This window comes from Physeter macrocephalus, chromosome 11 (genome assembly GCF_002837175.3).
Source record: "Physeter macrocephalus isolate SW-GA chromosome 11, ASM283717v5, whole genome shotgun sequence".
Classification (NCBI taxonomy): Eukaryota; Metazoa; Chordata; class Mammalia; order Artiodactyla; family Physeteridae; genus Physeter; species Physeter macrocephalus.
The window spans coordinates 154,080,629-154,108,491 of NC_041224.1; the positions used below are offsets into that span (position 1 = coordinate 154,080,629).

The following is a 27,863-nucleotide window of genomic DNA, read 5'->3' on the forward strand; positions in this document are numbered from 1 at the left end:
AGAGGTCAGCATCCACCCCTGGGACCTCCAGGGTAGAGCACCAGAGTGCGCACGTGCGTGCGTGTGTCTGTTCTGGGGGCTCCCCGGCCGTGTGTGTGTGTGTGTGTGTGTGTGTGACTGTTCTGGGGGCTCCCCGGCCCTGTGTGTGTGTGTGTGTGTGTGTGTGTGTGTGTGTTCTGGGGGCTCCCCGGCCGTGTTTGTGTGTGTGTGTGTATGTATGTGACTGTTCTGGGGGCTCCCCGGCCGTGTGTGTGTGTGTGTGTGTGTGTGTGTGTGTGTGTGTGTGTGTTGGCCCTTCTGGCTTGCTCCGCGCCACGTTGTCCAGCCCCACCCTCCAACAAGGGGACCGATGGGCTCCCGATTCAGTGCCATCATCCCTCTTCTAAAAGCTGCCAAGGGACGTCACTGCCCGGGGAAACCCTCTGAGCCAATCAGGAGACAGGGCGAAAGCTGTGACTCCTCCTACTTCTCCCCAGGAATCGACGTCTGCCCCTCCCCCAACCGCAGCCAACCTACCAGGTCCCAGTGGAGACTGGGTCTGCCTTCTTACCTGCCACATTTTTTACACGGAAAAGTGTTCTCCTGATTCTGGCTCTTATTAAATGGCTCTGGTTTTTTCTTCTTCTCCGAAAAAGGAAGTGCCCTACGTGACTTCCCTGGCCCCTCCCTTGGCTTCTCTGAGGCCTGGCCACACGCAGATCCAGGGGCATTGGATTCGTGGCTTCGGAGGATGAGGATGTCATTGGCCTGGAGAGGGTCAAACAAGGAGAGCTAAGAGATTTGGGGAAGAGAGGATCTCGAATTATGGAATATCCGTGAACAGAGGGCTTTTAAAGATCATACACTCATTCCAAATGGTCCCCTAGCATCCTCTTGAATCTTTCCAGTGACAAGGCACTCACAGCTCTGTTTTCACAAATTGCTGGTACCGTAATTACGTGGGACAGCCCTAGCTGCTATAGGACTTCCTGATGCATCTGACAGGGGTCTTGGTGTCTCTCTTAATGACATGGGTTCATGTTTTCAGTCATTTAGTCTATTCATGACTTCATTCCATAAATGACTTTCAAATCTGTGTAACATGCCAGGTTACACAGGGGATACAGAGGTGACAGGATCCCCTGCCATCAGAGAACTCACAGTCTGAAGGGACAGACATGCAGTTAGCTCATGACAACATGAGCCACCATGGGAAATGCCAAGCAGGTGCCAGAGAGCACAGGACGCCTGGTGCAGACCTGGAGAGGTGCTGCTCAGGGTATGCGAACCATGGACCTCGGGTTAGGGGAGCCCCAGATGGCCATTAGGAGTCACACATGTGTGCACTGGATCAAACCCCACAGGAAAGCATTCATAAAAGTTGAGCAGAACTTAGTGGAATGTGTACAGTGAGCACAGCTCTTGGAGAAGGAGCACAGCCAAGGCTCAGAAGGGAGCAAACAGCTGTGTGTCTACAGTTTGTGAGGGTTTTCCTGTAAGTTTAAGTGTACAACACAAATTAAACAAACAAATACTCTCATAGTAGTTCCGCAGCAGACCCTACCCAGCCCTCTCTCTCTTGGGGGACCTCTCCCTGACAAGGAACAGCTCTGGCTGGTATGTCTTGCTTCTTGGCCTGTGATGTGGTGGACAGAACACTGCACTAGGAGGACCTGGGGTGGGACCTCAGGCAAGTCACTTAGCATCTCTGAACCCAGCTTCCTCCATCGGCAAGGTGGGGGCTAACACTTTATAGGGTTATCGCGAGGGATGAATGATATAATGAACAGGAAAGCACTTTGCAGACAACATGTGTGAGGGGCCGTTGTTGTTATTCCCATTGTCTCAGCTCAGTTTCAGAATCCTGTCAGGGACACGGCTATCTTAGGGGGAGCCCTGTCTGAACTGTAAGTCAGGAATGCTTCCCCAGTGTCCCACACACCTGGGTTTTCACAAAGCCTTTTTCCTCTGTGACTCAGATACAGAAGCAGTATAGTGTAAAATTAATAGCAGATTCTGGAGTCAGGCTGCCTACTAGCTGTCTTATCTTGGACGTCAATTTCCTTCTCTGTAAAATGGGAATAATGACAGTACCTACTACATGGAGTTATGAGGATAAAATGAGTTAACAGCATAAACTATCTAGTGCTTTCCTGCCATGATGATGATCATCATCATGTTCCTGCTCTGCCCTCCCTCCCATACCCCTAGGCCCAGCTCCAGCTGTCCTCCTAACCCTGGGCTCCCCCAGTGGAGGTGACACTTACCGACTCATTGGCCTGTAGTGTCTGCGTGGCTTTGACAGCCGCTGCCCGCCGGCTTCGCTCTCGCCCCTCTTCCTGCTCCCCCTTCTCCTGGGCTTCTGGCATCTCTTCCTCCTCCTCCTTTCTGGTCTCCTTTACTTCCTTCTTAGGCTCTAGCCTCTCTTCACTTGGGGACTCTCTTCTGGGAGGAGGCACCCTTGGGAACTTCTGGGAAGTCTATGGGGGACAAGAACAGGGCAGTGAGCCTACAACTCAGTCATGCAGCCATATGCACCGATTCTGACCCAGCCAGGGGCTCACTAGGCCCTGCTAGTCCTGCTAGCCTGGCCTGGACCAGTGCGGCCTCCTGTGCTAGACTCTATACTCTCCCACCGCTAATCCGCCTGTAAAATGAGAGACAGCCTTGATGCCTGGAAGCCCTCAGGATGAGACCAAGCACTTGAGATGGAGCTGGGGCAGGGAGGGAGCATGCCAGTCCCTCCCCACAGGCCACCTGTCCTCTTGGGTGTGTCCAAGAGACACATTCTAGGGCAGGGTGGCCTGGTGGAACCAGGCAGCAGCCTTGAGCTCCATTCTAAGCTATCTTTGTAACATTTTCTGTATCTCTACCCCCTTCCCATCTGCAAAATGGGAACTAAATCACTCCCTGTCTTAGAGCAGCATGTCACCAGTGTGGACTTGTGACCCCAAGATGATATTAGGTGGATACATGGACACAGAATTAAATAACATTCTCTTCACAGAATTGAATAATGTTCTCTTTTCAATTCTCTTTCAATCCTGATTATGTCAAGGACAAAGTCTCGAGTTGGTATTAATGTGTCTTTTATACTGCTCTAGACTTAACAAGGAGAGGTCAGGCCTCATCTCAGAGCCTCCGCAGGTAATAGTATCTGGCTAGAATTTAATAACATTGTTTGGTTTTCATATATATTTATTTTTACCAGTACCTTCTATGGCAAGCAACACTGGTTTTCTATTTATGATTGTGATATAAAGCTTCCCTTGAGTAAAAAATGGGTTGATTTAAAGAAAAATATTAAAAGCACAAGTGGTGTATGGACATGACAAAAATAGTAATGGTGACATGTGGTAGGATGCAGATACAGCAGAATTCATAAAGGTGATACAAGAATGACTAAAGTTTAGGAAACAGTGTTAGAGATCTGCTACGAGGGGACAATAAGTCAATGCTAGTGCAAATACTGTGGGAAATTTCCCCCAATGTTCTGCATCAACACAATATATATTATTACGATGACACTGGCAGACAGAGAGGGGAACCCAAAGGTCCAGGGCCAGTGTCCAGGACATCAGGTCCCTGGGACTGTCAGGGACACTGCCTTCCTTTCTCTGCCCTCCAGGGAGTCCTGGAGAGCTTGGCCTCAGGCTCCCACCTCAGCCTAAGCAGCTGATGCAGGGAAGGGAGTCACCTTAATATCCACTTCAACCTCTTCCTGGGCCGACTTTTCATCACTTGTATCCACATCCCCGAAGGTTAGCGTCCCATTGCGGCCAATCTTCACCTGCTTCTTGTAGGTGTAGTAGAACTCCACGCACTGGGCCACGGTCTTGGTTTGGATCTGGTTTGAAGCCAAAACTGAGGTCAGAGTTCCGGGTTCAGCTCACCTGCCTGGGGGCACTCCAGCCTTTCTTATCCCTGCATGCCCCTCCGTTAACCTTAGCAAACACTAAACCCAATAAACCCAGGAAATACAAGCATGTCTCCACCACCTGCTCTGCACAAACCACTGACCAAATTCAACACTTCAGCACTATTTTTTTTAAAAAAGCTAAAAAGGACAACATGGAGCCACTGGGGAAATTTGAATACGGATCATGTATTAGAGAGTATTATTGTGTCAGTTTAAATTTCTTGGGTGTGATAATGGTACTATGGTTTTGTAGGAGAATATCTTTGTTTTAGGAAATATTTAGGTCAAATGTCATGATGTCTGTAACTTTTAATGATTAGTTAAAACAGAGGATATCTGTGTGTGTGAGTTTATTTATGGACACAGAGAGACAGCAAATGTGGCAAATGTTAACAACTGGTAAATCTGAGAGGTATATGGGTGTTCATTATACTATTCTTTCCATTTTTCTGTAAGCTTGAGATTTTTCAAAATGAAAAGTTAAAGGGGAAAAAGTCTGGGCACCATCCATATTCAAAGCTAGACTAGACCTGTTAACACAGTCTCTCTACATCAATCGGAACAAACAATTTCATTCCTCTTCAGGGAGCAGTGAGGACAGAGAATTGTCAAACTGCCCTATGTTGGGGAGGAACTCAGGGGAGACTAACACGAAAGCCCTGGAAAACCTGAAGAGGAAGCAGGAGGCTACTAAATGGCTGTGTGGCCTTAGGCAAGGCTCTTGGTGTGAAAGTAGTGAGTGGGTTGAGACCAGATGATCCCCAAGGGCCTCCCAAACTCTGAAACCCTAGCCCTCCTGTTTCACAAATCCATTCGGCCACTGGGTTTGGTTTCTGGACGACCTCCCCCCAGCCCCCAAGCTGTTTTCTCTGACTCTCCCCCATCTCCCCAGACTCCCAGACTGCTCAGCCAACTGCTGGGCTGCACTGGGAACTGGGGTGTCCTGTCCACAGAGCCCAAGGGGTCAGTGAGGGCCCTCTGTGCATGAGCAGGAAGCAGACATGACTCATCTCCCAGGAATGGCCAAGTCACAAATTTATTAACTAGATCCTGTTTATACTTTTACCATCAATTCCCTCTAATCATCTGTTTGCCTGACTAATGGTCTGCTCTTTTCATTAAGGCATTAGGGGCGCCTCAGTGAGCTTCACAAGGCATGTACTTCCCGGCAATATTGCCCAATCAGGGAGCCCAGCAAACGACTGTCCTCACAACAGGGCCCTTGTAGGAGAATTTGTCAGCACTTTGTCCAGGCCCCAGGGCGTTCCTGGTACAACCTACAATCCCAGGAGGAAAGAGCACATTCTGGGAAGCGCTCTTCCCTCAGCTGTCCACACAGCTCACTCTCCCCATAGCCCAGGCTTTGTGAGACAGGGCTGGTGGGAAGATGCAAGCCCTTGGATTAGCAGATCACTCTCCCAGAAGAACACAGGGGGAGGACAAGAGAATCTAGGAAAACTAGGCCCAGGCTTCCTCTACTCTGTCAACTGAGTTCCTGGAAGGAAGCCCCGGGCCTGACAGGAAGTGGGCAGAAGCCCCCTAGGTCAGTTATAGTCTCTTGCTAGCTCTCGGTCCCCTCATCTCGGGGTGACTTCTCCTCCCACTAATTGTGGCCTTTGAAGTACTCCAGCCCCTTAGGATGGCTCACCTCTGCTTGCAGCCCCCCTTCTCTTCCTGTTCTCCCTTAGGCAAGTCACTATTTATTTGGTGCCACTGGGTCTGGTGCCCACTCAGGCCCCGCTCTGGACTGAGACTTCAGAGTATGGCCACGCTACCCTAAGGTGAGGGAAGGGGCTTAGAACCAAGGGGGAAAAGGCCTGATCATTTCCGTTCTTGTTTTGTTTAGAAAAAAATGTCTCTGGGGACTTCCCTGGTGGCGCAGTGGTTAAGAATCCGCCTGCCAATGCAGGGGACATGGGTTCAAGCCCTGGTCCGGGAAGATCCGACATGCCGCGGAACGGCTAAACCCGTGAGCCACAACTACAGAGCCTGCGCTCTAGAGCTCGCAAGCCACAGCTACTGAGCCCACGTGCCACAACTACTGAAGCCCGCGCGCGTAGAGCTCGTGCTCCGCAACAAGAGAAGCCACCGCAATGAGAAGCCCGCGCGCCGCAACTAAAAAAAGCCTGCGTGCAGCAACGAAGACCCAATGCAGACAAAAATAAATAAATAAATGTATTTTTTAAAAAAAGAAAGAAAAAGAAAAAATGTCTCTGAAGCTACTTAGTGGCATTGACCTAACTGCTTTGTAAGAGGCCTTGGTAAGCAATTGCAGGGCCCCCCGCTGGCAGAGGAAGCCCCCAACTTATGCAGGCAGCTCCTGCCCCTCTCTTGCCGCCCACACAGAGCCCCAGCTCACCAGCTTCTGCACCAAGAAGAAATCCTTCTTGTAAATGGCAATGCCCTTGTTGAACAGCTTCCTCTCAGCCATCTTCCACTGGTCGGAGCCTGCAGGGCAGAGAGGAAGCCAGGGTAGTGGGGCGGGAGCTCACAGTCTGACTGTGAGCACTGCGGGGGCAATTCTGACCAGCAGAAAAGTGTGAGGTCATCTAGCCACTGTCTCTGTAGGCACTCAGAGCGGGCTTCTGCCACTTACTAGCCATGTCGCTTAGCCTCTGAGCCTCACTTTCCCCACTCGTGAAATGGGAACTAATAATAGAAGCCACCTCACCAGCTGTGGTACAGACTAAGTGAGACAATGCATGTGGAGCCCTTGGTGATATACCTGGCACGGACGGGATGCACCACTCAACGGGGGTCGATACCAGGGACTGCTATGATTATGCCACTTGGTCAATGTCCCTCTTAAAGCACAGTCCCCAGAATGGGAAATGGCACTCCAGGGGTCCTGTAAGTTCCAGCACCTGGTGCCAATTTGGATGGCACTCCCTGGGTTCCTGCCCCTTATACCCACACTCTGGGCTCTTCTACCCGGATGGGCTCCCACCTGCTTATGCCCTTCTCCCTTCCCTTGCAGGGCACAGGAAGCCCCTTGAGAGCCACCCCAGCTCTGGTGTCAGTCCCCTCACACTGGATCTTGGCTTATCTGCCCCCCCACCTCTCCACCCCCGCCCCACCAGGGGCTGTGACTCAGCACTGAACTGAGCCTCACTGATGCTGGAGACCCCTTGAGGCCCCAGGCCCCAGGCCCACCCTGCCAGCCCACCTGTGTAGTGATAAGTTGCCAATGGGTGGTTGTGGAACCGCAGGGGCTTCTTCAGTAGCAGCTTATTCAGCGTTTCCTAAAAGGGAAGTGAAGAAAAGGTCAAGGCCCTGGCCAGGGTCTTGGTGGGCAAAATTCGGGCCTCTGAGTAGGGTGGGCACTCACTCTTGGCCCTCTTAACTGTGGAGGGGCAAGAGGTCTGGCAGGATGGCAAGGGCATGGGGGTTGGGCTGCTCAGGGCCTCTTAAAAGAGGAAACACATGGTCCCCAAGGCAGGCAGCCACAGATAGAGAAGGTCCTCAGTGACAGCCCTGTCCGAGGGTGGGGACCCACTACCCAGGATCAGAGACTGGGGTGGACCTTGCACAGCAAAGTCTGTAGTTTGGAACCAGGGCTCCCTCAGGCCGACCCCCTACCATCCCCAACTTGGTCAGACCTTCCTGCCTGCCTCAAATCAGCTCGCTGACAGGCCTGGCTCCTGGACAGCACACACACGGATCCCTGCCAGCCTCCCCAACGGGCCCTCCCTCCACCGGGGACAGTGTCTCACCAGGATGTCTCCCCTGGACTCGTGCAGACAGTGCAGGGCCAGCTCCTGGTTGGTGCCAGCTCCAGGGAAAATGCTGGAGCAGGCAGCTGTCAGCAGGTCTTCCACTGGGGAGGGAGGAGAGAAAGGCACTTTTAGGGCTGGGCTGGGCTGGGCTGCATGGGGCGGAGCCTAGCCCACCCATTGCCCAATAGCCAGCCTTTGCCTGCTTTGCCTGCTGGCTCGTGCCCTCTCACCTTGCCTCTGCTTCTCCCGGCTGCTCTCTAGGTCCTCCCATGGCTGCCACACCAAGTCGGCCTTGTGGGAGTCTGCGGCTGCCAGGGCGCGGTCCCTCATCGAGGGGATTTCTGCTTGAAACCGGGAGCCCACATTGATCCGTCTGCAGGGGAGGAAAGGGCAGGGAGTGAGGCTTCACCACGTGGGGATGGGGAACCCTACTTCCTCCCTGAGGATGGAGAAGATGCGGGGGTAGCTGGCAGAGGCTGAGCGCGGCAAGGCTTCAGCTGGGTGTAAGGGAACCTGGCTTCTATGAGGACAGCCTGGCAAGTGGCACCTGGTGCTGCCAGAAAGGCAAGGCCCAGAGGTTGGAAAGGGGAGAAGAAGCTCCAGGTTTACAGACAGGGAAAGAGTCTCTTGGACTGCCCTTCTAATTTTCCTCAGAGGCAAATTCAAACTGAGCTGGTCCTTTCCTTCCCTGTGACTTCCACACAGAAGCTGGGGTGGGGATCAGTGAAGCCCAGGGCTAAGTGCAGAAGCCCAGAGAGGTTTGCTCAGCCCACAGAAGCCTCCTCTTCCTCTTAGGGCCCACCTGCATACACCAGGTTCCAGCTGGCCACCCTCACCCCCTGAGCCAGAGGCTGGGCTGAACTTACGGCTCGATGCTCACTGGGGTGGCCTCCCCCATCACAGAGAGGACAGGCGGGGTGACTTCAGCGCTATCTATGGTACAAAAGGTAGGTTAGTAAGCGGCACCATCTGCTCTTCAGAAAAGCCACCCTCTCCAACCCTAGGTGGCTGCTCTTTATGCACAGGAGCCACAGCAGTGACTCAGAGGTTCACGCTGGGAAATCAGGCATCCTGAGTCCCGGCTCTGCAGCCTGCAATTGTAACAACGAGCTGTGACTTTACCAAATATGTGGGTGCCTCCCTTTTCACGCCTGCTGAAAGGGGCTGTTGCTACCAATCTCCCTAGGTTGATGTGAGGATTGAATGAAATCATGCACAAAGCTGAGCCCTCGATAAATATTAGCTACTCTTATTACTACTGCTACCAGTTCCACTACTAGAGCCATGTTCAGCCCCGGGAGCGCCCACAGTACAGCATTAAGTCCAGCATTCAACTATGGTTGCTCTAGTAAAGGGGCTGAAACTTCCGCCACACAATCGAGGTGGTGAAGGAGATCACTCTTTCACAATTATCTTCTCACTTCCTTGCTGGGTTCTCTGCCTTGGTTTCTCCCGAGCTAATCTCAACACCCTGTGTGATCAAGACACTCTCTTGCTCCAAAAGCAAAATCTGCTCACTCCTCTCTGCAACCTGAGAGAAAACTTCAACTCCTCAGCTCAGTGTTCAAGGCATTTCCCCTGCCAGCTACGCATCCCACCACCGCCTTGCCTGGACCCTCCACCTCTGCAGGCCGCTCCCTCGTGGCCCCTCGCGCTCCCTGCACAGTCCCACCTCTGGGCCTTTGCACCTCTCCTTTCTTCTGCCTAGTGTGCCCTCCCCACCTGCTTCCTAGTTCAAGGTCAGCTTTAACCCCACCCTCTCTTCAATAACTGCTTTCCTCACCACTAGGGCTAGCAGCCTCTGCAGGCTTCACTCACTGACTGCTGATCCCACTCTGCCTGAAACTTCTGCTTTCCTGTCTCCCAGGCTTTCAAGTCAACTCCCTAACGATCCAGCACTCTCTTTAGAACAGACCACAGTGTCCCACACATTACTGGTGCCCTCACAGGACCCAGTTCAGGCTTTACACCTGACTGCAAGAAAAATCCTCATGGATGGACAGACCTCTTCTTTGCCGCCAAGCTGGTCTCTACAGCGACTTCTTCCTGCACAACCCAGGCAGGGAGAGAAGCTTCCAAGCTTCCAGTAGAAGTGGAAGAGCCAAAGGCCAGCCAGCCCAGGGTGAGCCATTTCTCACCCAGACACCAGAGGGCACCAGAGAGGCATGCCATGATGAGGTCAGGGTCAGAGGTTAATCCCGTGACCGCACTGCCTCACCCCTGTGCTACCTCTGGTCGGGATTACTCTCAGTCTTCTCTATCACCCTGAGATAGGATTATCCTATTTTTCAGGGAAATGAATTCTTGTGTGGGGTGGGCAACATTTTTCATCAATTCACCACCCAGGCCAGCCAAAATGACCGTTCAAGAGACTCAGGAGACAGGATCTGCCACCTAATATTAAGAACAAATGTGACATGCCAGGCACAATGGAAAGTGCTTTACGTGTGTTAATGCATCTGGACCTCACCACAACCCTCTGAGGTAGCTATTAGGTTGAACCATAGAGGAAACTGCTGTTTGTGGTTCTAAAAACAGCTGACTACATTGGCAATTTCATCATTAACCAAACACTACTAACATCCTCATTCACATGCTGAAGAAACTGAGACCCAGGGAGTTTAAATCACTTCCACAGGGGATGGAACAGTAAATGGTGGAACTGGGATTTAAGTCCAAGCAGTTGGGCCGACACCTCCTCTCCCCAACCCCAGCGTGTACTTGAACCAGGACAACCTCCTTCTCTCTCTCAAAGGAGAGAGTAGAGCCCCTTTTCCCATAGCATTCCAGCCCAACCCTGGCAGAGCCAGAAGCTGCGTCTTCCCTACCCACCGCCCTGCCACAATGCCTGCCCTCACGGCTGCCGAGGGGGGGTCACTCACTAGACCGGAGCAGGGTGCGATGGGCACTCTTTGGCGTGATGGGAGGAGGGGCTGGCATGCTGCTGGTCGACATGATGGCATTGAAATAGAGTCCGGAGCCTTCCCGCACGGGGCTGAGGATCGGGGGTGGTGTATAGGGGGGCAGCTCAAAGCTCCGTTCGGAGGGGTGGTCAGCTAGGCGGACAGGGGAGCGCAGGTGGCTCTGGTACGGGGTGATGTTGGAGTAGACGGGAGGGGCGATGAAAGTGCCCGCCTTCGTGGGGATGATCAGAGGCTCAGGCCTCGGCCGCTGCTTTGGTTTCCGCACTGAAGGTTCCCCCTCCAACTTGACGTTCATGTCCTCAGCCTGGAGAAGGAAACAGACCAAGATGGCTCAGCCACCTACATCCTGGGAAAAACTGAAGTCTTGACCACTGCTTGCCCGTTTCACCTTTGGAACTTAGTCTGCCCACCACACCCACTAAGGCAAGCCTGAGCCAGGAAGCAGATCCAAAAGCCCTTCTTACTGCCTCCTCTACGACAGGGGTCAGCACACTGTCTCTCTCAAGGGCCAGATAGTATATATTTTAGGTTTTGTAGGACACACACATATTCTTCGGTGCATATTCTTCTTCTTCTCCTGACCCCACCCCCTGCCCTTTTAAAATAATCCTTTGAAAAGTGTAAAAAACAGTCTTAGGGCTGGATTTGGTTCACAGGTCATAGATGCCAACCCCTGCTGTAAAGTATGCTACAGGGCAGGGAACTATTGTAGTTAAGGGCCAGGCCCTGGAACTGGATTGCTTGGACTGGGATCTACTTCCTTTAATTACCACTTAAACTACTTAACTTGTGTGCATTATCATTTTTAACATGGGAATAACAAATGCCTACATAATGGGGTAGCTATGAGGACTAAATAAATTAATACATGGAAATCACTGAGAACAGTACCTGGTACATAGTAATTACTCAATCAATACTGACTGCTATCACTACTTAAACTCCAAGCTCTGCATTAGATGGAGGCCCATATCGCGTGCCAAGACCCAAGCTAGGCATGAGACCACAGAGTGAACAGGACAGCCCTGTCCTTGAAGAACTTTTATTCTCATAGTATTAGTCCTACTTTTACTGTCAAAGGTTAGCCCTCCTGGCTTACACTTCTCCCTGCTTGGTATGCCTTGTGGGCCTCCATACAGAATAGAGGGCAGGGCTGTACAGGAATAGAGGCCTTTCCTTGCTGCATCCCTATCCTCTCAAGAGAGAATGGAGCCCTACACGAGTGAGTGACATCGATCATCTCCCTGGGTGCACAGGTGAGACTGGCCACACTGACTGGGCCCAGGAACAACAGGCTTTCTCCCCATCCCAGGTTCCAGCTCCCACAAGACCTTCCAGCAGAGGGCCCTGAGTCCCCATGAGGCCTTGGCCATGTCTTTTAGCCATCTGTGCCCTCTCTGCTCTTCTACAGACTAGGAAGAAATGACATTGCTCATTCTCTCCCCCCTTAGGGGAACAATATGATTGCACAGAAAAAAATGCAGTGGACCCAAAGGCCCCCAAACTTCTAGACAAGAAATCCAACATGAACTCAAGCTAGCTGTAATGATTTGTGATTTTATAGGGAAAATGGATTTAAACTATTCGAAATATTTGACAATATTTTTCATATTGATTTTTTGTGTTTATTTATTTATTTTGGCTGCACCGGGTCTGTTTCTGCGCATGGGCTTTCCCTAGTTGTGGCGAGCGGGGGCTACTCTTTGTTGCAGCGCACGGGCTTCTCATTGCGGTGGCTTCTCTTGTTGTGGACACGGGCTCTACGAATGTGGGCTTCAGTAGTTGTGGTCTGCGGGCTCTAGAGTGCAGGCTCAGTAGTTGTGGCGCACGGGCTTAGCTGCTCCGCGGCATGTGGGATCTTCCTGGACCAGGGCTCGAACCCATGTCCCCTGCATTGGCAGGCGGATTCTTAACCACTGTGCCACTAGGGAAGCCCTCATATTGATTTTTTAGGTGTGATGACATTGTGGGAAGGAAGGAAGGGAGGGAGGGAGGGAGGGAAAGAAGGAAGGAAGGAAGGAAGGGAGGAAAGAAGGGAGGGAGGGAGGAAGGAAGGGAGGAAGGGAGGAAGGAAGGGAGGGAAAGAATCCTTATGTATGGTGTACTTCAGGTACAAACCAAAGTATTTATGGATGGAATGATGTGATGTTTGGGATTTGCTTCAAAAAAAATCCAGTGGTAGGGAGAAGTAGAGGTACAAATGAAAGAAGATTGGTTGTATTTTGAAAACTGTAAAAGAGGATGATGGCTAAATATTAGGACTCATTATACCATTTTCTCTACTTCTGTGCATGACTGAAAATGTCTGTAACACAAAGAGAGAAAGAGAAAGAAAGAGACAGACCTCCCCAAAAGCTTCGTATAGTTAGAGTCCTCAGGCAGGATTCAAGAGATCCAAATTCCAGGGCTAGCTCTGCCACTACTTGGCTGTATGATCTTAGGTAAGCCTCTGGCCTTTTCTGGACCTATTTCCTCATCTATGAAATGGGCATGTTGAGCTGTGTAGTTGCTCAGGCTCCTTCCTGCCATCCTCAGGACAAGCTGCCCAAGCCTCCAGCCTCCACCACAAACTCTCCCCCCACCAGAGAACAAGATTCCAGAGAGCAGAGACTGTGCTACTCATGATGATCTTGGAGCTCTCCTTTCTGTTATAGACAACAGGCATGCAGGCCAACTCTCCAGTTGCGAATGACTAATAAAATCTAGATGCTATACAAAACCACATTTCTGCAGGTACCAGAGAACAAATTAGTTGGCAAAGAATTAAAGAGCCAAGATCCAGGAAAAAAAAAAAGGAAAGACAAAAAGGTGAGCCCAGCATTTAGAATTGTGTTTTCCCTAGAGATAGATGCTGTTATGGAAGAGACAACGGAGAGGCTGAGAAACTGAGTAAAGCTTTTAATAAATTCAAGGAGCCAGCAGAATAAAAACTGGAGTTTAGAACTTGCCAAGGAAGGAGAGCCTGGTAAACCCCTAGGCTTTGGATTGGGACTCCAAAGGGCTATATCCTCAGAATAAAGGTGAATCAGATATAGATTAGCTCTCAAATGGAATAATGCCCAGCTTCAAATCATCTGATTAAGTTAAAGTAATCCAGATTGCTTGTGCTCTTTGCTAACCTGTCAGATGCAAAGACAAATCCTCTCCAGTAGAGGAGAACACCATCCAGAGTCTTTAATTACCTCAACAATTTTTCATATATAATGTCTGACATTCAATAAAAAATAACCAGATATACAAAAGAGTAAGATGTGATTTAAAAACAAGAAATAGCAGATAATAAACACAGACCCACAGGGATCCCATTAATGGAGCTATGAGACATAAACTTTAAGAAGACTATGCTTGTGAATTCCCTGGTGGTCCAGTGGTTGGGACTTGGCGCTTTCACTGCTGGGGTCCACGTTCAATCCCTGGTCGGGGAACTAAGATCCCACAAGTCGTGTGGTGTGGCCAAAAAAGGAAAAAAAAAAAAAAGAAAACTATGCTTAAGTTATGAAATAAAATAAAAGGCAAGGTTGAGAATCTCATCAAAGAACTAGAAACTCTAAAAATGAACCAAATGAAAATTCAGGTGACTGAAAAATAAAATAACTGAAGACAAGAATTCAATGAATGGGCTTAACAACATATTAGACACAGCTAAAGAGAGAACTGGTGAACTGAAAGATAGGTCAGACTTAAAATAAAAAGAAATGGAAAACATAGAAAAATGCATGACAGACAAAATAGGGGATACAGTGAAAAGCACTAACAAAACGTGTAACTGGAGTCCCAGAAGGAGAGGAGAGAGAAAATGGAGCAGAAGCACTCTAAACAGGATAAATACAAAGAGATCAATACTTAGGTTTCACCGCAAAACTGCTGAAAACCAATGACAAAAAAAAAAAAATCTTGAAAACAACAAGATAAAAAGATACATTACATTCAAAGGAGGAACAATATGGGTTATAGTGATTTCTCAATACTGTAACTACAATAGAAGACTGAAAACAATGGAATGACATCTTTAAAGTGCCAAGAAAAAAAAAAAAACTACCAACACAGAATTCTCTACCCAGCAAAGTTATCCTTCAGAAATGAAGATGAGGGGCTTGCCTGGTGGTGCACTGGTTGAGAGTCTGCCTGCCGATGCAGGGGACACAGGTTCGTGCCCCAGTCTGGGAAGATGCCACATGCCGCGGAGCGGCTGGGCCTGTGAGCCATGGCCGCTGAGCCTGCGCATCCAGAGCCTGTGCTCTGCAACGGAAGAGACCACAACAGTGGGAGGCCCGCGTACCGCAAAAAAAAAAAAAAAAGAAGATGAAATAAAAACATTTTCAGACAATCAAAGACTAATAAAATTTATCACTAACAGACTCACACTAAAGGAAATACTAAGGGATGTTCTTCAAACAGCATATAAATGAACTGAGATGGAAGCTTGGAGACATGAGAAGAAATAAAAAGCAACAAAACACTCTTAAGTATTTGAATAAATCTAAAATGAACAACAACTGAACAAAATCATAATGTTATAATGTACTATCAATGTTAAAATTTAGAGAGAATGAAAATTCATGTCAATAATTCTACAAGTTAGGGGTTAGGGGAAAATGGAGTTAAAGGGTTATAAGAACTCTGCATTGTCCAAGAAGAGGCAAAGCACTAACTTATATTAGATTTCAATAAGCTAAGAACGCATGTTAATCTCTAGGAACCCTTCTCAACCAGAGGATTAAGCTCTAATGTCATAAGGCATTCACTATGTAATAAGTTGACTTCTCTCCTACACATCTAGAATGGTACTAGCTATGTACCATCCTCCAAACAATTGAGAAAATGGTCACTCAAATCCCCTTCTGTAGGGCTTAGTTCTCTAATAGAAATCCAGGTAATAAAGGCTGCTATGGTAATCACTAAAGGAGTAATACATAAGTATATAACTAATAAATTAATAAAGAGGGGAAATGGAATAACAAACCCAATCAATCCAAAGGAAAACAAAGAAAGAGGAAAAAAAAAGGAAGAAAGAAAAGGCAGGATGGGATAAGTGGATGGCAGATTTAAACCAAAGTTTATCAGTAATTACATTAAATGTAAACCGTATCAATGCTCTAACGAAGAGACAAAGGTTGTTAGAACAGATGATAACAAACCCCAATTATAAATCCAGTCGAAAGATATACCTTAAGTAGAAGGATACAGAAAGGCTGAAAGTAAAAAAATGGAAAAGATACACATCCCATCCTCCTCCCACCCACACTAACGGAAAGAAAGAGAAATATCTGACAAAGTAGATATTTCATGATAAAGTGTCTAATCCAGTTCTAAATAAGTATGCAATTAACATTGCATCAAAGTATATAAAACTAATACTGACAGAACTAAGAAGAAATAGACAAAACCTCAATCTTAGTGGGAGAGTACAACATACATGTTTGTACTGACAGAACAAGCAAACAATTCTACATCCCGGTACCTAGCACAAGGCCTGACCCATATTAGAGGCCAAATCAAAATTTGCTGACCTGAAATAAAAGAGAGTCACACATTCTGGATTTTCCTAAACAGTCCAAATTTCAAGTATAAAACTGTTTCTTTGTCCCTCATAAGTTCATCTGTCCAAAAGTTTTGTTTGGAAAATATAAATAATATCCCCATGGGTGACTTGAATGCCTCCTATACTGCCATGTTCTCCTTTTTCCCATATAATATTAGGTCCCCAGGAGCACTCAGGTACTGAGCTGTTTGCATGGGGCGCCTCTCGTACCTGTGCTGGGGCATCAGTCCCGGGGATACGGGTGGACCGCCTGCGGGTGACGATGACCGACGGCTTGTGTTCAGTGGGGTTCTGTTCAGGACCCTTTCCATCCTCGTCAACACCTCCAGCTTGGGCTGCCTCAGTTGGGTCCACAGCCCGCACAGGCACAGACACTGGGATGATGAGGGGTACCATCCCGCTGTCCTCTCGTGCTCGCTTGGCAGCTAAGGAAGGCTCAGAAAACTCCACCCCACACTTGGTAGTTGAAGCCAATACACTTTTCCGCTTCTCCTCAGAGCCACTGGCATCCTGGAGAAGGAGAGAGAGAGGAAATGGAGACGGTTAGAAGGTAAGTCCTGATCTGCTAGTCTGGGACCCCTAATCCCGTTTGATTCAAGGACTCAAACACCCATGACGGTTCCCAATGGTCTCTGGCAACCTGGCCTTTCCCTGACCACCTTTTCCCCCACCATATTCCCAAATACTCTCCATAACCTCCCTTCTGCCAGGTTCTCCCATCCTGGCCTGGAGCAGGAATCCCCAGATGGCCAACTCAGGCCAAAAGTGGCTAATAGATGTGTTTTGTTTGGTCTACACAGTGCATGGCATGTGAAATAGTATCTATATGTTCAAAACATATCTCTGCAAAAGAAAGCAAGCAAGGAACCTATGGCAAGGTAAGGGTGGTCTTTGGATCTATTTTCCCACTGGCAACTGACTGGAGTGAAGTCAAGTTCTGCAGCCTCCTACATATAGGTCTGGCCCTATAGGCTTCGAGGGTTCAGACCTCTAGTGAGGGAAGGGGCAAACACTGGCTTTGGAGTCAGATACTAGCTTCTGTCCTACCTTTGTGACCTTGGGAAATCCCACTTGGGCCTTAGCTTCTTTAGCAATAAAATGGGATAAATGCCAGCATCCCTCTCATAGGGTTTGATGAGAAATTACTTCTGATCAAAGATAAGAAACTCCAAGCACAACATAGGTGCTCAAATTCTATTCATTTTTCTTCCCCATTTAGATTGTCTTTTCTTTCCAATCAACTTTAATTGCTGTATAATTTACACGCAACAAAATGCACCTATTTTTAATTATAGTTTGATGCATTTTGACAAGTATAACCACCTGTGTAACCACTACCACATTCTTGTCTTTTAGCATACTGGATCTGGAAATGGTTTCACCTCCCTCTACTCCCAACCCTGCAAGTCCCAAACGAAGAAGGCAACCCACGATGGTGTATTGCATTTTCCTGCCTGCAACCCTGCATGTGTATAAAACCCATCTTCCCTTCAGGTATGGATACACCTACTTAGAGATTCTTTGCATGCAGAGAGTTCAGAACTCCCTGAAATGGATGGGTTCTTTCATTTCCTTCAATGAAGGGAGAACACTACCCTTGTGACCCTGGAGTCACTTGCTCTCCCCTGGCCTCAGACACAGCTCGCCCTGCCCTCTGCCAGGTCTGCCCCCAGCCCATGCCACTCTCACCTTTGTGTTCTGCAGTGAGGCCAGCTCCACTGCCTTCTGGGCCAGGGTCAGCAAATTGGCCTCCTGGGATGCCCGGCGCCTCCGTCGAGTGCTCTGGATCACCCCACCCCGTAGCACCTGCCCACAGTCCCCTGTGCCCACAGCCCGCGTGCCCTCCTCGCTGCCCATGGCGGAAGCCTCCCGCTCCCGGCCGTTGGGCGCCAGTCTCTCCCCATCCGACAGCAACTGCGACTCCCTCAGCTCCAGCGGGAATCCCAGAGCTTCAGGATGGGGCTGCCCCAGGGGGCCAGGTGGCGGCTGCTGCAGGGGCCAGTGGTGCAGGAACAGGTTGCTGGTGGGATCCTGCCCAGGTTGGGTGCCAGCCCCATCCAGGGTGGTGGAAGGCAGGACGCCCTCCTTAGAGAGGCGGCGGGAACGGCGGGGAAAGGCGATCTGGGCCTGAGGTAGCACAGGCTGCGGGGCTGACTCCTGCAGGAGGGCCTTGCGCAGTTCTGGGTTCATGTCAGGGTTTGGGGGGAAGGGGTAGGGTGCCAGGCTGTGGTGAGCCAGGTGGGATTGACTCAGCGGCCCGGCTGGCTGCAGGCCAAAGTCCTGGGGCTGCTGAGAGGGTGGCTGCTGCATGGGGTAGAAGTTCTCAAAGAGCTGCATCTGGGGCAGGGCCGCTTGCTGCTGCTGCTGCTGCTTCTGCGGTGGGAAGGCGGCGACGGGGTTGGGCGGCGATGGGCCCTGCCGGAAGACCTGCCGGTTCACCTGGTGGCCGAACGCCAGCTGGAAGGGCTGCAGGGGCAGCGTCTGGTTCGGCGGCTTCTTGGCCACGTGGAAAGAGTTCAGGGGTGCCTGGGGCCGCCCAACCTCCAGCTGCACCTTCTGAGGCATCACTGGCCGCACAGCGTTCCCAAAGCGGTCCAGCTGTGGCCCCCCGGCCTTCTCCCGCTTCAGTGGCTCAGGGTGGTTATAGTAGGTGGAGACCCCCATGCCAGGATGAGGGCTTCCCTTGGGTCCACTGTAAAGGGGCAGGGTGTGGCGATTCCACGTCGAGTGGGGAGGAGGCTGGCCCGGCTGCTGCTGCCAGCCGCTGTCACCGACACTCCCAACCCCTCCACGCTCCGGGCCCCGCCCTGGAGCCATCACAGAGTTGGGCCACTTGACCGAGCCCACCTGCTGAGACAACATGGTGCGCTCAGACCCATACACCACGGAGTTCAGCAGGGCCAGGCTGTTGGAAGGGGGCAGTTCCACAGGCTGGGAGGCGGGGGCAGCCCCTGCCGGACCCTCGTGCGCAAAGTAAGGCTCCTCCTTCACTCTGGACGGTGGAGGGGCCGGGGGTTGCTGTGGTGCTTGCAGGGGTTGGAGCTGCTCCTTGGGAGCTGATTCCTGGTCCCCAAAGAGGCAACGCTTCCGCTTGTTCTGAGCCTTGGGCTGGGCCTGGAGGTTCATGGTGTGGCCAACTGGGCCCCAGCAGTGAGACCTACTTCACCAGTTGCCCATCCCCTGGGGGATGGTCCTGCTGGAAGCTTGGCCCTAGTCCAGCAGCCAGAGGGGGCAGAGGAAACGCTGGATGATGCGGTCAGGCACGGGGAGAAAGAATTGCTGGCACTTCCTTCCTTTTGGCAGAGAGGCTCTCAGGCTCCTCTACTCTTCCCAGTTCATGGTGCTCCACAGGGCCCTGGAGCCTGCAGACAGAAGAACAGTAATAGTGTCAGCCACAGCCTCCCAGGATGCCCCAGAGGGCAGCACAAATGTGAGGGGAGGGTCTCAAGGGTCCTACAGTTCCACTGCCTCCTGGGGACAAGCCCAAGGTCACAGAGCAGCATTGGTGAGGCAGGAGCCAGGACCCTGGGGGAGCTACCAGAAGCTACCAGAAGGCGGCAACATCCCCCAGGGTGCTCTGGGACTCTCCCTGTCCCACCACCTCGCCCTCCTGGTTAGTGTCCAGGACTGCTGCGTTCGGTTGTGTAACTTGCGCACTGCACAAAAGCTCCTGCCGAGGGGGCAAGTGGGGCTGAGATCCAGCCTGAGCCCCTGCAGTCAAGCTGGGATAAGGGGTAACAAAGGCCATACTGGGTTCCCTACTCCTCTGAAGCCAGGCCCCAGCCTACTGGGCAGCCAAGCAGGTCCTCTCACATCTGTCCAGGCAGTGGCCTCCCCAGTAGACCCCACAGGAGTGTTTTCAGCCAATGGCTCCTCTGACACTCCATGCACCTCTCAGACAGGAAATGGAGAAAACATTAGTCATTCCCAACTGTGCAGCCCATGGGTCGGGAGCCCCACCAGGCCCTTGCAGAGTCCTGGGTCCACGGCCTTTATGTAGGTGAGGCCCCAGAAGGGTGTGTGCAGTCCTAACCCCACCCCTGGGAGGAGCTGCTGGGTGGAACTGTGGCTGCCAGTGTTCCCCAACCGAGCATGGAAACCTGTTTTGCAACCTGGGCTGACTGGAGACAGGATCTGGCCTGGTAGCTGGTCAGCAGTCCCCACCCACCCTCCTCCACTGCCAAAGAGCTCCTGGCATCTTGAGCAAAGGACGAGTATAGCTACGATATTGAGGGGGGTGCAGATTTCTAGAACTTAAGTCCAGAAGGTTTCTCCATGACATGGTGTGACTAAAGTGCTCACAGTGTTCCTGTGTTTGTTTTCTAACTTGATTAAAAAAAAAAAAAAGGTTGCTCTATTTATCCTGCTACAGAGGAATTGAGACCAGTATTTTATAAATTACATGTGTTTTTAATACTTACATGCAAGTTATAACTTACACCTATACCTTGCGTGTATTTTCAAAGACTTTTTCTTTCTTCAGAGAGGGTTGGTTTTGTCTTTTGTTTTGTTTGCCTCCCTGGGAAGTTGGTGAGGGTGGGAGCTACATGGCCCATCTCTTCCCCATGCTAAGATTCTGAACCTGAGCCAGTTCGTCTAGCAGAGGAGGGGAGCTCAGGAAGCCCCCGCAAATAAATCTGAAGGTCCAGGCTGACCTCAGACGTCAGAACCTAGATGCCCCAGGTCATCGTTAGCAGCCCCGGGAGTTCCCAGGAAACCAGCCGAGAGGCGCAGAGGAGGGTTGGCTGGGCATGCCGGGCAGGCTCTGGTATGAAGCCCTGGCTACACCCGGCGATGCCCCTGGCCCCAGGGAGGCGGCCGTGCTATCGCTTCTCCGCACGCTTCCGCAGCTCCCCAGCCCTTCCCCTCCCGCGGCGGCCGTGACTCACTCCAACCCCCTGCTGCCTTTCACTTTCACCCAGCAGCCAGAAGGGGAGGAACTTCCTCCTCCATTTCCTTCCTCAGCTCCCGGCCCTGCTGTGAGTGAGAGCGACTCTCCGGTGCTCGCACCCCCTTTGTCTCGCATATGGAAGCTGGGGGAGGGGGAGACTAGGAGGGCATCCAAGTCACCCAGGCCCCGCCACCGGGAGAGGATTCGGACAAGCAGCGAGTGCTGAGGCCACAGCAACCGCCTTCTGAACAAACCCCTTTCTCTTGCTTTTAAACTCTCATTCCCTGACAGCCAACCCAATACAAAGCAGAGACCCAAAAGGCAGCCCCCAGACTGAAAACAACCCTGGGCGCCATCGTGAAGCTGCAGGGTGGGGCCGTCCCGGCTACAGGAGTCCGGCTCTGCCTCTCCAATCAGAATGAACGAACTACAAGTACGTGTGTGTCTGCAGAAGCAAGACAGAGGAAGGAAGAACGTGCTGGGGGGTGGGGGGGGTGGGGGGGAGTTGGCAGGTCCACGTGCCTCCAGGGAACTGGGAGCCTCCCCTCCCCCAGCAGTACAGGCACCCCCCCCCATCGCAGCCCTGTTGCCTGGTGAGCCACAGCACAGGCTTGGGGCTTGGAGGAAGGGAAGGCACACGTGGCAGATGGGCCTGAGTGCACGTGCGCGTGCATGCCTGATGGAGGGTACCAGGCGTGGGGATGGCCGCTCAGCGCCTAGGGGAGGGCGACTGCACACTTGGAGCTGGGGAGATGGGGGTGGAGTCTGTGAAAGGGGATCCAAGGCAGGGCTGCTCCTGCCCCAGTCCACGCTGGCTCGCCTGCAGCTGCTTGGTCAGGCCTGCTCTGCCTCCCACCTCCCACCGTACACATCGAGGGGGGCCTTCACTCCTGACACCACAGTAAGCGTCCAAAGCTGGGCCAGGGACTTGTTTAGAAGAAATCAAGGGGGCCAGTTCTGGGGAGGCTGAAGCTTCTGCAGAGGCCTCCCTGTCATCCCCATTGGAAGGCTGCTAACAATGCTAAGAGCACAGACACCGGACCTGGGACCCTCGAAGAAGAAAGGTCATTATCTGGGCTGTTGTGGGGGGGCGGGGGAGAGTGGAAGAGGCCTGGGAGGTAGGAGGGGAGGGGACACACCAAGGCAGCAGGGTATGTAGTAGGGTATGTAGCAGTAGTAGTAACAGCTAGTAGTTGTAATAATAATAACAGCAACAACAGTGCACCTGTGCCAGGCAGATCCTAAGTACTCTGTGCACGTTTAGTTCCCACAACAGCTTTATAAAGCAGCATGAAGCCAAAGCTTGAAGCAGTGTTATTTTAACCTCCATTTTACAGGTGAGCTAGACAAGCTCTAAAAGGCTGAAAAAATTGCCAGTGGTCACACAGTAACTACGTTGCAGAGCCAGGGCTTGAATTTAGGTCCGTCTGACTCCAAGACCAAGCTCTTATTCCCTGTCCCTAAGACATGCCGCTAAGACACCAGGCCCTCTCTGCACACCTCCCTCCCACAGCATGCTCTCGACAGTCTCAGAGCAAGGATTTTCCCAACACAGATATCCCTCCTCACTGGCGCTAGGAAGCCCCTTCCCTGCACCTGAACTGTTGGCAGGTAAACCTCTCCTATTCTGTGCCGGTACAGCTGAGACCCTCAGACGTATAGGAAGGGAGGGAAGGGAAGGGGGGCCGCCTCACAGAGGCGCCAGCGGGTGTGGGAGGTCCACTGGCAGGGAGGCCTGAGACTGCACTGGTCACTTGCGCCTCATTCTCCAGACCTGGACCCTCCAGCCCCTGCAAGCCCGCCCCTGCCTCAGTGCTGGTGGCTGCAAGTGGGGCTGCCAGCTCTCATACGCCACTCATACCTCACAGCCTGCGAGTCTGGCCAGGACTGAGCCACTTCCTCCCATTTCTTCTGCCCCAGCCCTCCTCCTCTGTCCCTCAGGTGGACGTCTGCCTGGTCTTCCTCACAATGAGGCAGAGGAAGCAAGCTGTCCTTTCTGAAGGCTCCCAACCGATGGGCCAACTCCCTGAAGTTGCAGGGAAGAGGGTGTAATGAGGAACTCCTGCAGGCAGCTCACCCTTGGGACCAGCTGCAGGGCCTCTGACAACGGATGCAGAAACACTGCAAAAGGAAACCCACAGACATCACGGGGCCCCAGACACTCACACCCACTCTATCAGTCTGTTTGACTGTCAAGGCTCTATTCACTCTTCCCTTCCTCCGGGAGCCTCGCTGCTGCAACTAGTCCCTGACCACACCACAGACAGCCCTGGGCAGAAGACACAGCCAGCATGTGATCTCAACAGCCAGGGACCTCTGGGGCTTTCAGGAGCATCTATGGTGAGAAACACTTTCTCTCTACCGAAGAAGCAGTGTGCACTAAGTAAAGAAAACAGTGCTGAAACCACATGTATTCTGCAGACACATGAGGGAAGGTACTGAAAAGGCTGTTGGCTGTTCTATGCTCGTGGTGACACCATGCCCTCCAAGGACAGCAACCAGAACACATACTGCTCCCCACGTGCCATAAGCAGCCCAACCGCATGCGTGACATTGGCTGGGGGAGTCCAGTGAGCCCTCACCACAGGGCAATGGGGCCAGGCCATGCATGACCACTGAGGGGACCAGGGCCACTCACAAGCTTGGGGCACTCAATGCGGCCATCCAAGAGACAAGTCTGTTGTGAGTCAAGGTTACACAGGCCAGGAAAGGGGTGCCCAGCTTGGTCCCGGTGGCCACGGGGCCTCAGCTCTGACCTGGGGCTGAGAGCCGACTGAAGGACCCCCCGACCCTGGGAGGCTAATGCTCCAAGCTCCAGCTCTTACCTGGGCCATCCCTGGCCCCGCAATCTCAGCACTAGGAAGAGGGGGAGTCACAGCTCATGCATCTCCAACCCGAGGCAAACAGACTTCAATATGGCACCCAACAAAGCCCCGATCTCTAGGCCAGCCAGCTCACTGAGCGCCAAAGAGGCTGTCTTAGGACAAGGTATAAACTCCTTATCCAGCCCCCAGGTCCCTGCAGACTTGGGCTCCTGCCACTTCTCTCAACACTCCACGCTGGAGCCATCACTCAGTGCTGTTCCTGCTCCAATACGCTGTTCCTGCTTTGCCTCCAGGTCTGTGACCAGGCAGTTCCTCTGCCTAGCACACATTCCCAACCTTTTCATCTGACCAAGTCCTACTCACCTTTCAGGTTTCAGACACTGCTTCCTCTGGGAAGTCTGCCCTCATCCCAAGTCTGAGCCAGGTACTAAACTCTGAGCCCATAATACCTCCTAAACCCCACGACTGGACTCAGCACACTGAATTCCAGGTGCCTATTTCTTAGTCCCCAGCAGACAGCAAACTCCAGGGGGCAGAGCCTGCAGATCATTGTACCTTGGCACTTGGCTTGTACCTGCCTCTTAGGCTGCTCATTCAAGACTGCACCCAAGGTGTGTCAGAGCCACTGCTCACGGCCAGTGTATCCACTGTGGGCTCCTGCCCAGCCCTGACTTCTGGTCTCTCTCCCTGATGCACATCAGAGCTCCTGAGCACATCATGCTGAGATGAAGTGAAGAGGCCCAGCCTCCTAACCCCACCCCATCCCATCCCATCAGTGGCCCCAGGCCCTATCCAACTAAGCTGAACACAAATCCTTCTCCACTTGCAGGCCCATAAGCCACTTGCCCCTTGACTGTCACTCACTGCCCCACACTACATGCAGGACAACTGAGAAAGTGCCAGCCCCACTGTTGCCCCCTGTTCCATTCTTCTTCCCTCAAGGCTTCCCACTCCTGCCTAGACCAAGGCCAGGGACATGAGCCTGTGGATCTGTTTATCTCATGCCCTGACATGGCTGGGCTGAGCCTGAAGACACCACAGTATCTGGCTAGGATGCCCGGGGCAGTGATGAGGGGCCCTCCCTAGAGGAGCCCTGCATGGCCCAGGTGGCCCTCCAGTCCAGACTCACATCTTGAAAAACTCTCTCTCAAATACTCTGGGGCCTTTGGCTACAGCCAGACTGGGCGAGTGGCCTGAAATTGCCATCTTGGGCCAGCTAGAGTTGCCCAGGCCCTAGGTAGACCTTGCCTCTGGGCACAGTGCAATGATCTCAATGCTGTGTGCACCCCTTCTAACTGGGAGTTCACACGCAGGCTGCAGGGCCCCATTTCTCCAAGCCACTGGACATACAAGTCCTGTTCTCAAGGGGTATGTAAAACCAATAAGGAAGGAGACGCCAGCCACAGAGATGAGGACCTGCCTCCCACAAGTGTCACTTCCCCTGGGGGCGTGAGAGAGCAGGCCCCATGTTGTGCCCGTTCCCAGTCCAGAGAGAGTCCCTGGATTATCACCTCTCCAGACTGAACTTCAGCCCTTATAGGCCAGGGCATCATGAGTCCCAGGGGCTCAGCCATCAAGCTGGACAGGCTCAGAGGCTTGGCCAGGGCTCGAGCTGCCTAAAGTTTGAGCTTTGACTGTAAAAATGCCAACACTGAGATGCTTTTAAAGGGATACAGGTAAGAGGAAATCCTTTGCCTTATGATGCACCGCACAGGGCTTCATTCAGGCATCTACCTTTATCATCTCCTCCCCCACTACCCCACTACCCCACAAACACCCCCAGGATGTCCATAAAAGTCAGGATAGCCAGGTCTGTTTTATAGGAGGGAAGCTGAGGCAGAGAGAAAACATTGAGTCGTAGGCAGAGCCAAGAAAGGACTGAGTCTCCAGGTCCAGCTTCCGCCCATACTCGGTGGGGTGGTGGGGGGACTGGCTGCCTCCCTCCTAGACAAGGGCCACAAAGGATCACAGGCAGCTCAGGAAACCCCCTTCTACAGGACTTGGGACTCCCAGGGGGTAAAATGGAAGCTGGCAGGATTAGGCTCTCTCCAGAAGAAACAAAGCAAGTGTCCCTGCAGCCAGCCCTTCAGTAACTGAGCCTCTGGAGAGGGCTTCATGAGGACCTCACAATCCTCTCTATGCCCTACAGGGCTCACGCCACCAGAGGCTGCTCCAGCTCCCCACGCCCCTTCTGGAAGGGCCTGGCTCAACAGCAGGTCTAGGGCAGGGCTCCCTGGAGTCTGTGCCTGAGGCCCAGTGCCAGACTGTCCCAGACCAACATACAGAGAAGGCCATTCACACGGACCTCCCTTAACATGGCCCTGCCCTGCTTACTGTGCCCTTCCACAAACACACACCCTCTGTAGCCCTGCAGGTCTGCCCACTGCCCCTTCATCCACTCAGCAAGAATTTGCTGAGCACTGGCTGTAAGCCAGGGTCTGGGGAGACACAGGAGACGAGGTACAGTCCCTCCCCACACAGAGCTCCCAGTCCAATGGGGGAGAAAACAGAAACACACATTGATTATAATGCAAGGTGGCCTGTCCTGGGGCTCGAGATACACACAGGGAATAAGTGACCCTGGGGAGAGTTCCCCAACTTTGAGCCTTTGCTGGAGCTGTCACCTCTGCCTGGAAGCCCTGTCTCCACTCTGACAATCTGCCTCCCTCAAAGCCTACCTCTTTCAGGCAGCCCTCCGGCACATACTGTTCTCACCCTTTCTGAATCTTCGTGCTCTTACTCGCTATTAACCACTAGCTCACAAGGCACAAGGCTTCTGCAATTCCTTTCTGTTTCCGCAGCAAGGCTGGGAGAAGCAGGGCATGGAGGCAGTGTGGCCCAATGAAGAGGGCAGTGAACTGGTTGTCAGGTAACCCAGTGTCTGGTCCAGGACCCGCCACTCAATGGTTTCTGCCTTTGAGGAATTTGGGAGCCGGGGGTTGGGGTGGGGGGGTGGAGAAGGCCTGTGTCCAGGAATCACCTTTGTAATAAGCAACTGCCACAATAAACAGTAGCCACCAGCACTGCCCATTGTGTCCAATGTGTGTGAGTACTGCTCACTTGTATAACCACTTATCCCCATCTGAGAAATGAGGAAAGGTTGGCTCTGAAAAGTAACTTGTTCCAGGTCACAGCCGGAGGTCCTTTGTGAGGAGCCAGGATTCTAATCCAAGCCTACCAAGTCCAAACCAGTCTCCATCACACACTGCTGCCTGTCAGTGTTGAGCAGTGGTTCTCAAACCTACCCTGAGAGATTATTAGTTCATGGGTCTGGTAACGGGGGGAAATCAAGGTGGGAAATCCACAAGGCTTCCTAAGCAGCCCAGGTGGTGCCCGGGTGCTGGAGCAGGGGAACGGCTAGAGGGTCAGGGCCTGGCACAGTGCAGTTTCCAAGGACCCACTGCTCCTCACTCCCCTGGGAGCCACCTGCCAGGGTGTCATGCCCTGCACAGGAGGCATGAGGGGTCCCATGAGCCCTAGGGCTGACTATGGCTCTTAGCGTGCCCAAGGCCCAACTGAGTGCCCATGTTTGCTGGCAACATCTTATTTAACCCTCACTCTTCTTTGTCCCATTTTACAGCTCTGGAATGGTATACTCAAAAGTATCTATTTAACACAAAAGAAGACAGTAACGGAGTAACAGAGGAACAAAAAAAGACATTAGACAGAAAGCAAATAGCAAAAATGGCAGACATAAATCCAACCTTTTTAATAATTACTTTAATGTAAATAGATTAACACCCCAATTAAAAGGCAGAGTTTGAGAAAATGGGTTTAAAAAAACCATGATCCAACTGTTAACAAGAGACACACACTTTAGGTTCAAAGACACAAATAGGTTGAAAGTAAAAGGATGGAAAAAGATATACCATGCTAACAGTAACCAAAAGAGAGCTGGGAATGGCTATGCTAATATTAGACAAAATAGACTTTAAGACAAAAACTCTTATTAGAGACAAAGAAGGACACTTTATAATGACAAAAGTGTCTACCCATTAAGAGGACATTACAATTATAAATGTATTTGCACCTAACAACAGAGCCCCCAAAATACATGAAGCAAAAAC

General features: G+C 51.8%; 1 protein-coding gene across 8 annotated transcripts in view; it reads right to left on the reverse strand.

The window, feature by feature from the left end:
* Positions 1-27,863, reverse strand: part of MIDEAS (mitotic deacetylase associated SANT domain protein) — a 67,569-nt gene that overhangs the window by 3,124 nt on the left and 36,582 nt on the right. For 6 of the 8 annotated variants that reach the window (XM_028496154.2, XM_055088583.1, XM_028496148.1 and 3 more), the window contains 11 exons: positions 17,770-19,442; positions 16,291-16,590; positions 10,497-10,842; positions 8,481-8,547; positions 7,845-7,987; positions 7,612-7,715; positions 7,065-7,140; positions 6,258-6,346; positions 3,677-3,826; positions 2,247-2,459; positions 551-771 (listed from right to left, as the gene is read on the reverse strand). In XM_028496154.2, the coding sequence (XP_028351955.1) occupies positions 551-771; positions 2,247-2,459; positions 3,677-3,826; positions 6,258-6,346; positions 7,065-7,140; positions 7,612-7,715; positions 7,845-7,987; positions 8,481-8,547; positions 10,497-10,842; positions 16,291-16,590; positions 17,770-19,206 (3,146 nt within the window). In that variant the 5' untranslated portion in view covers positions 19,207-19,442. Of the gene's footprint in view, positions 1-550; positions 772-2,246; positions 2,460-3,676; positions 3,827-6,257; positions 6,347-7,064; positions 7,141-7,611; positions 7,716-7,844; positions 7,988-8,480; positions 8,548-10,496; positions 10,843-16,290; positions 16,591-17,769; positions 19,443-20,519; positions 22,997-27,863 lie in introns of those variants that run through there. The other 2 variants (XM_055088581.1, XM_007109021.4) reach the window with 2 other exon arrangements.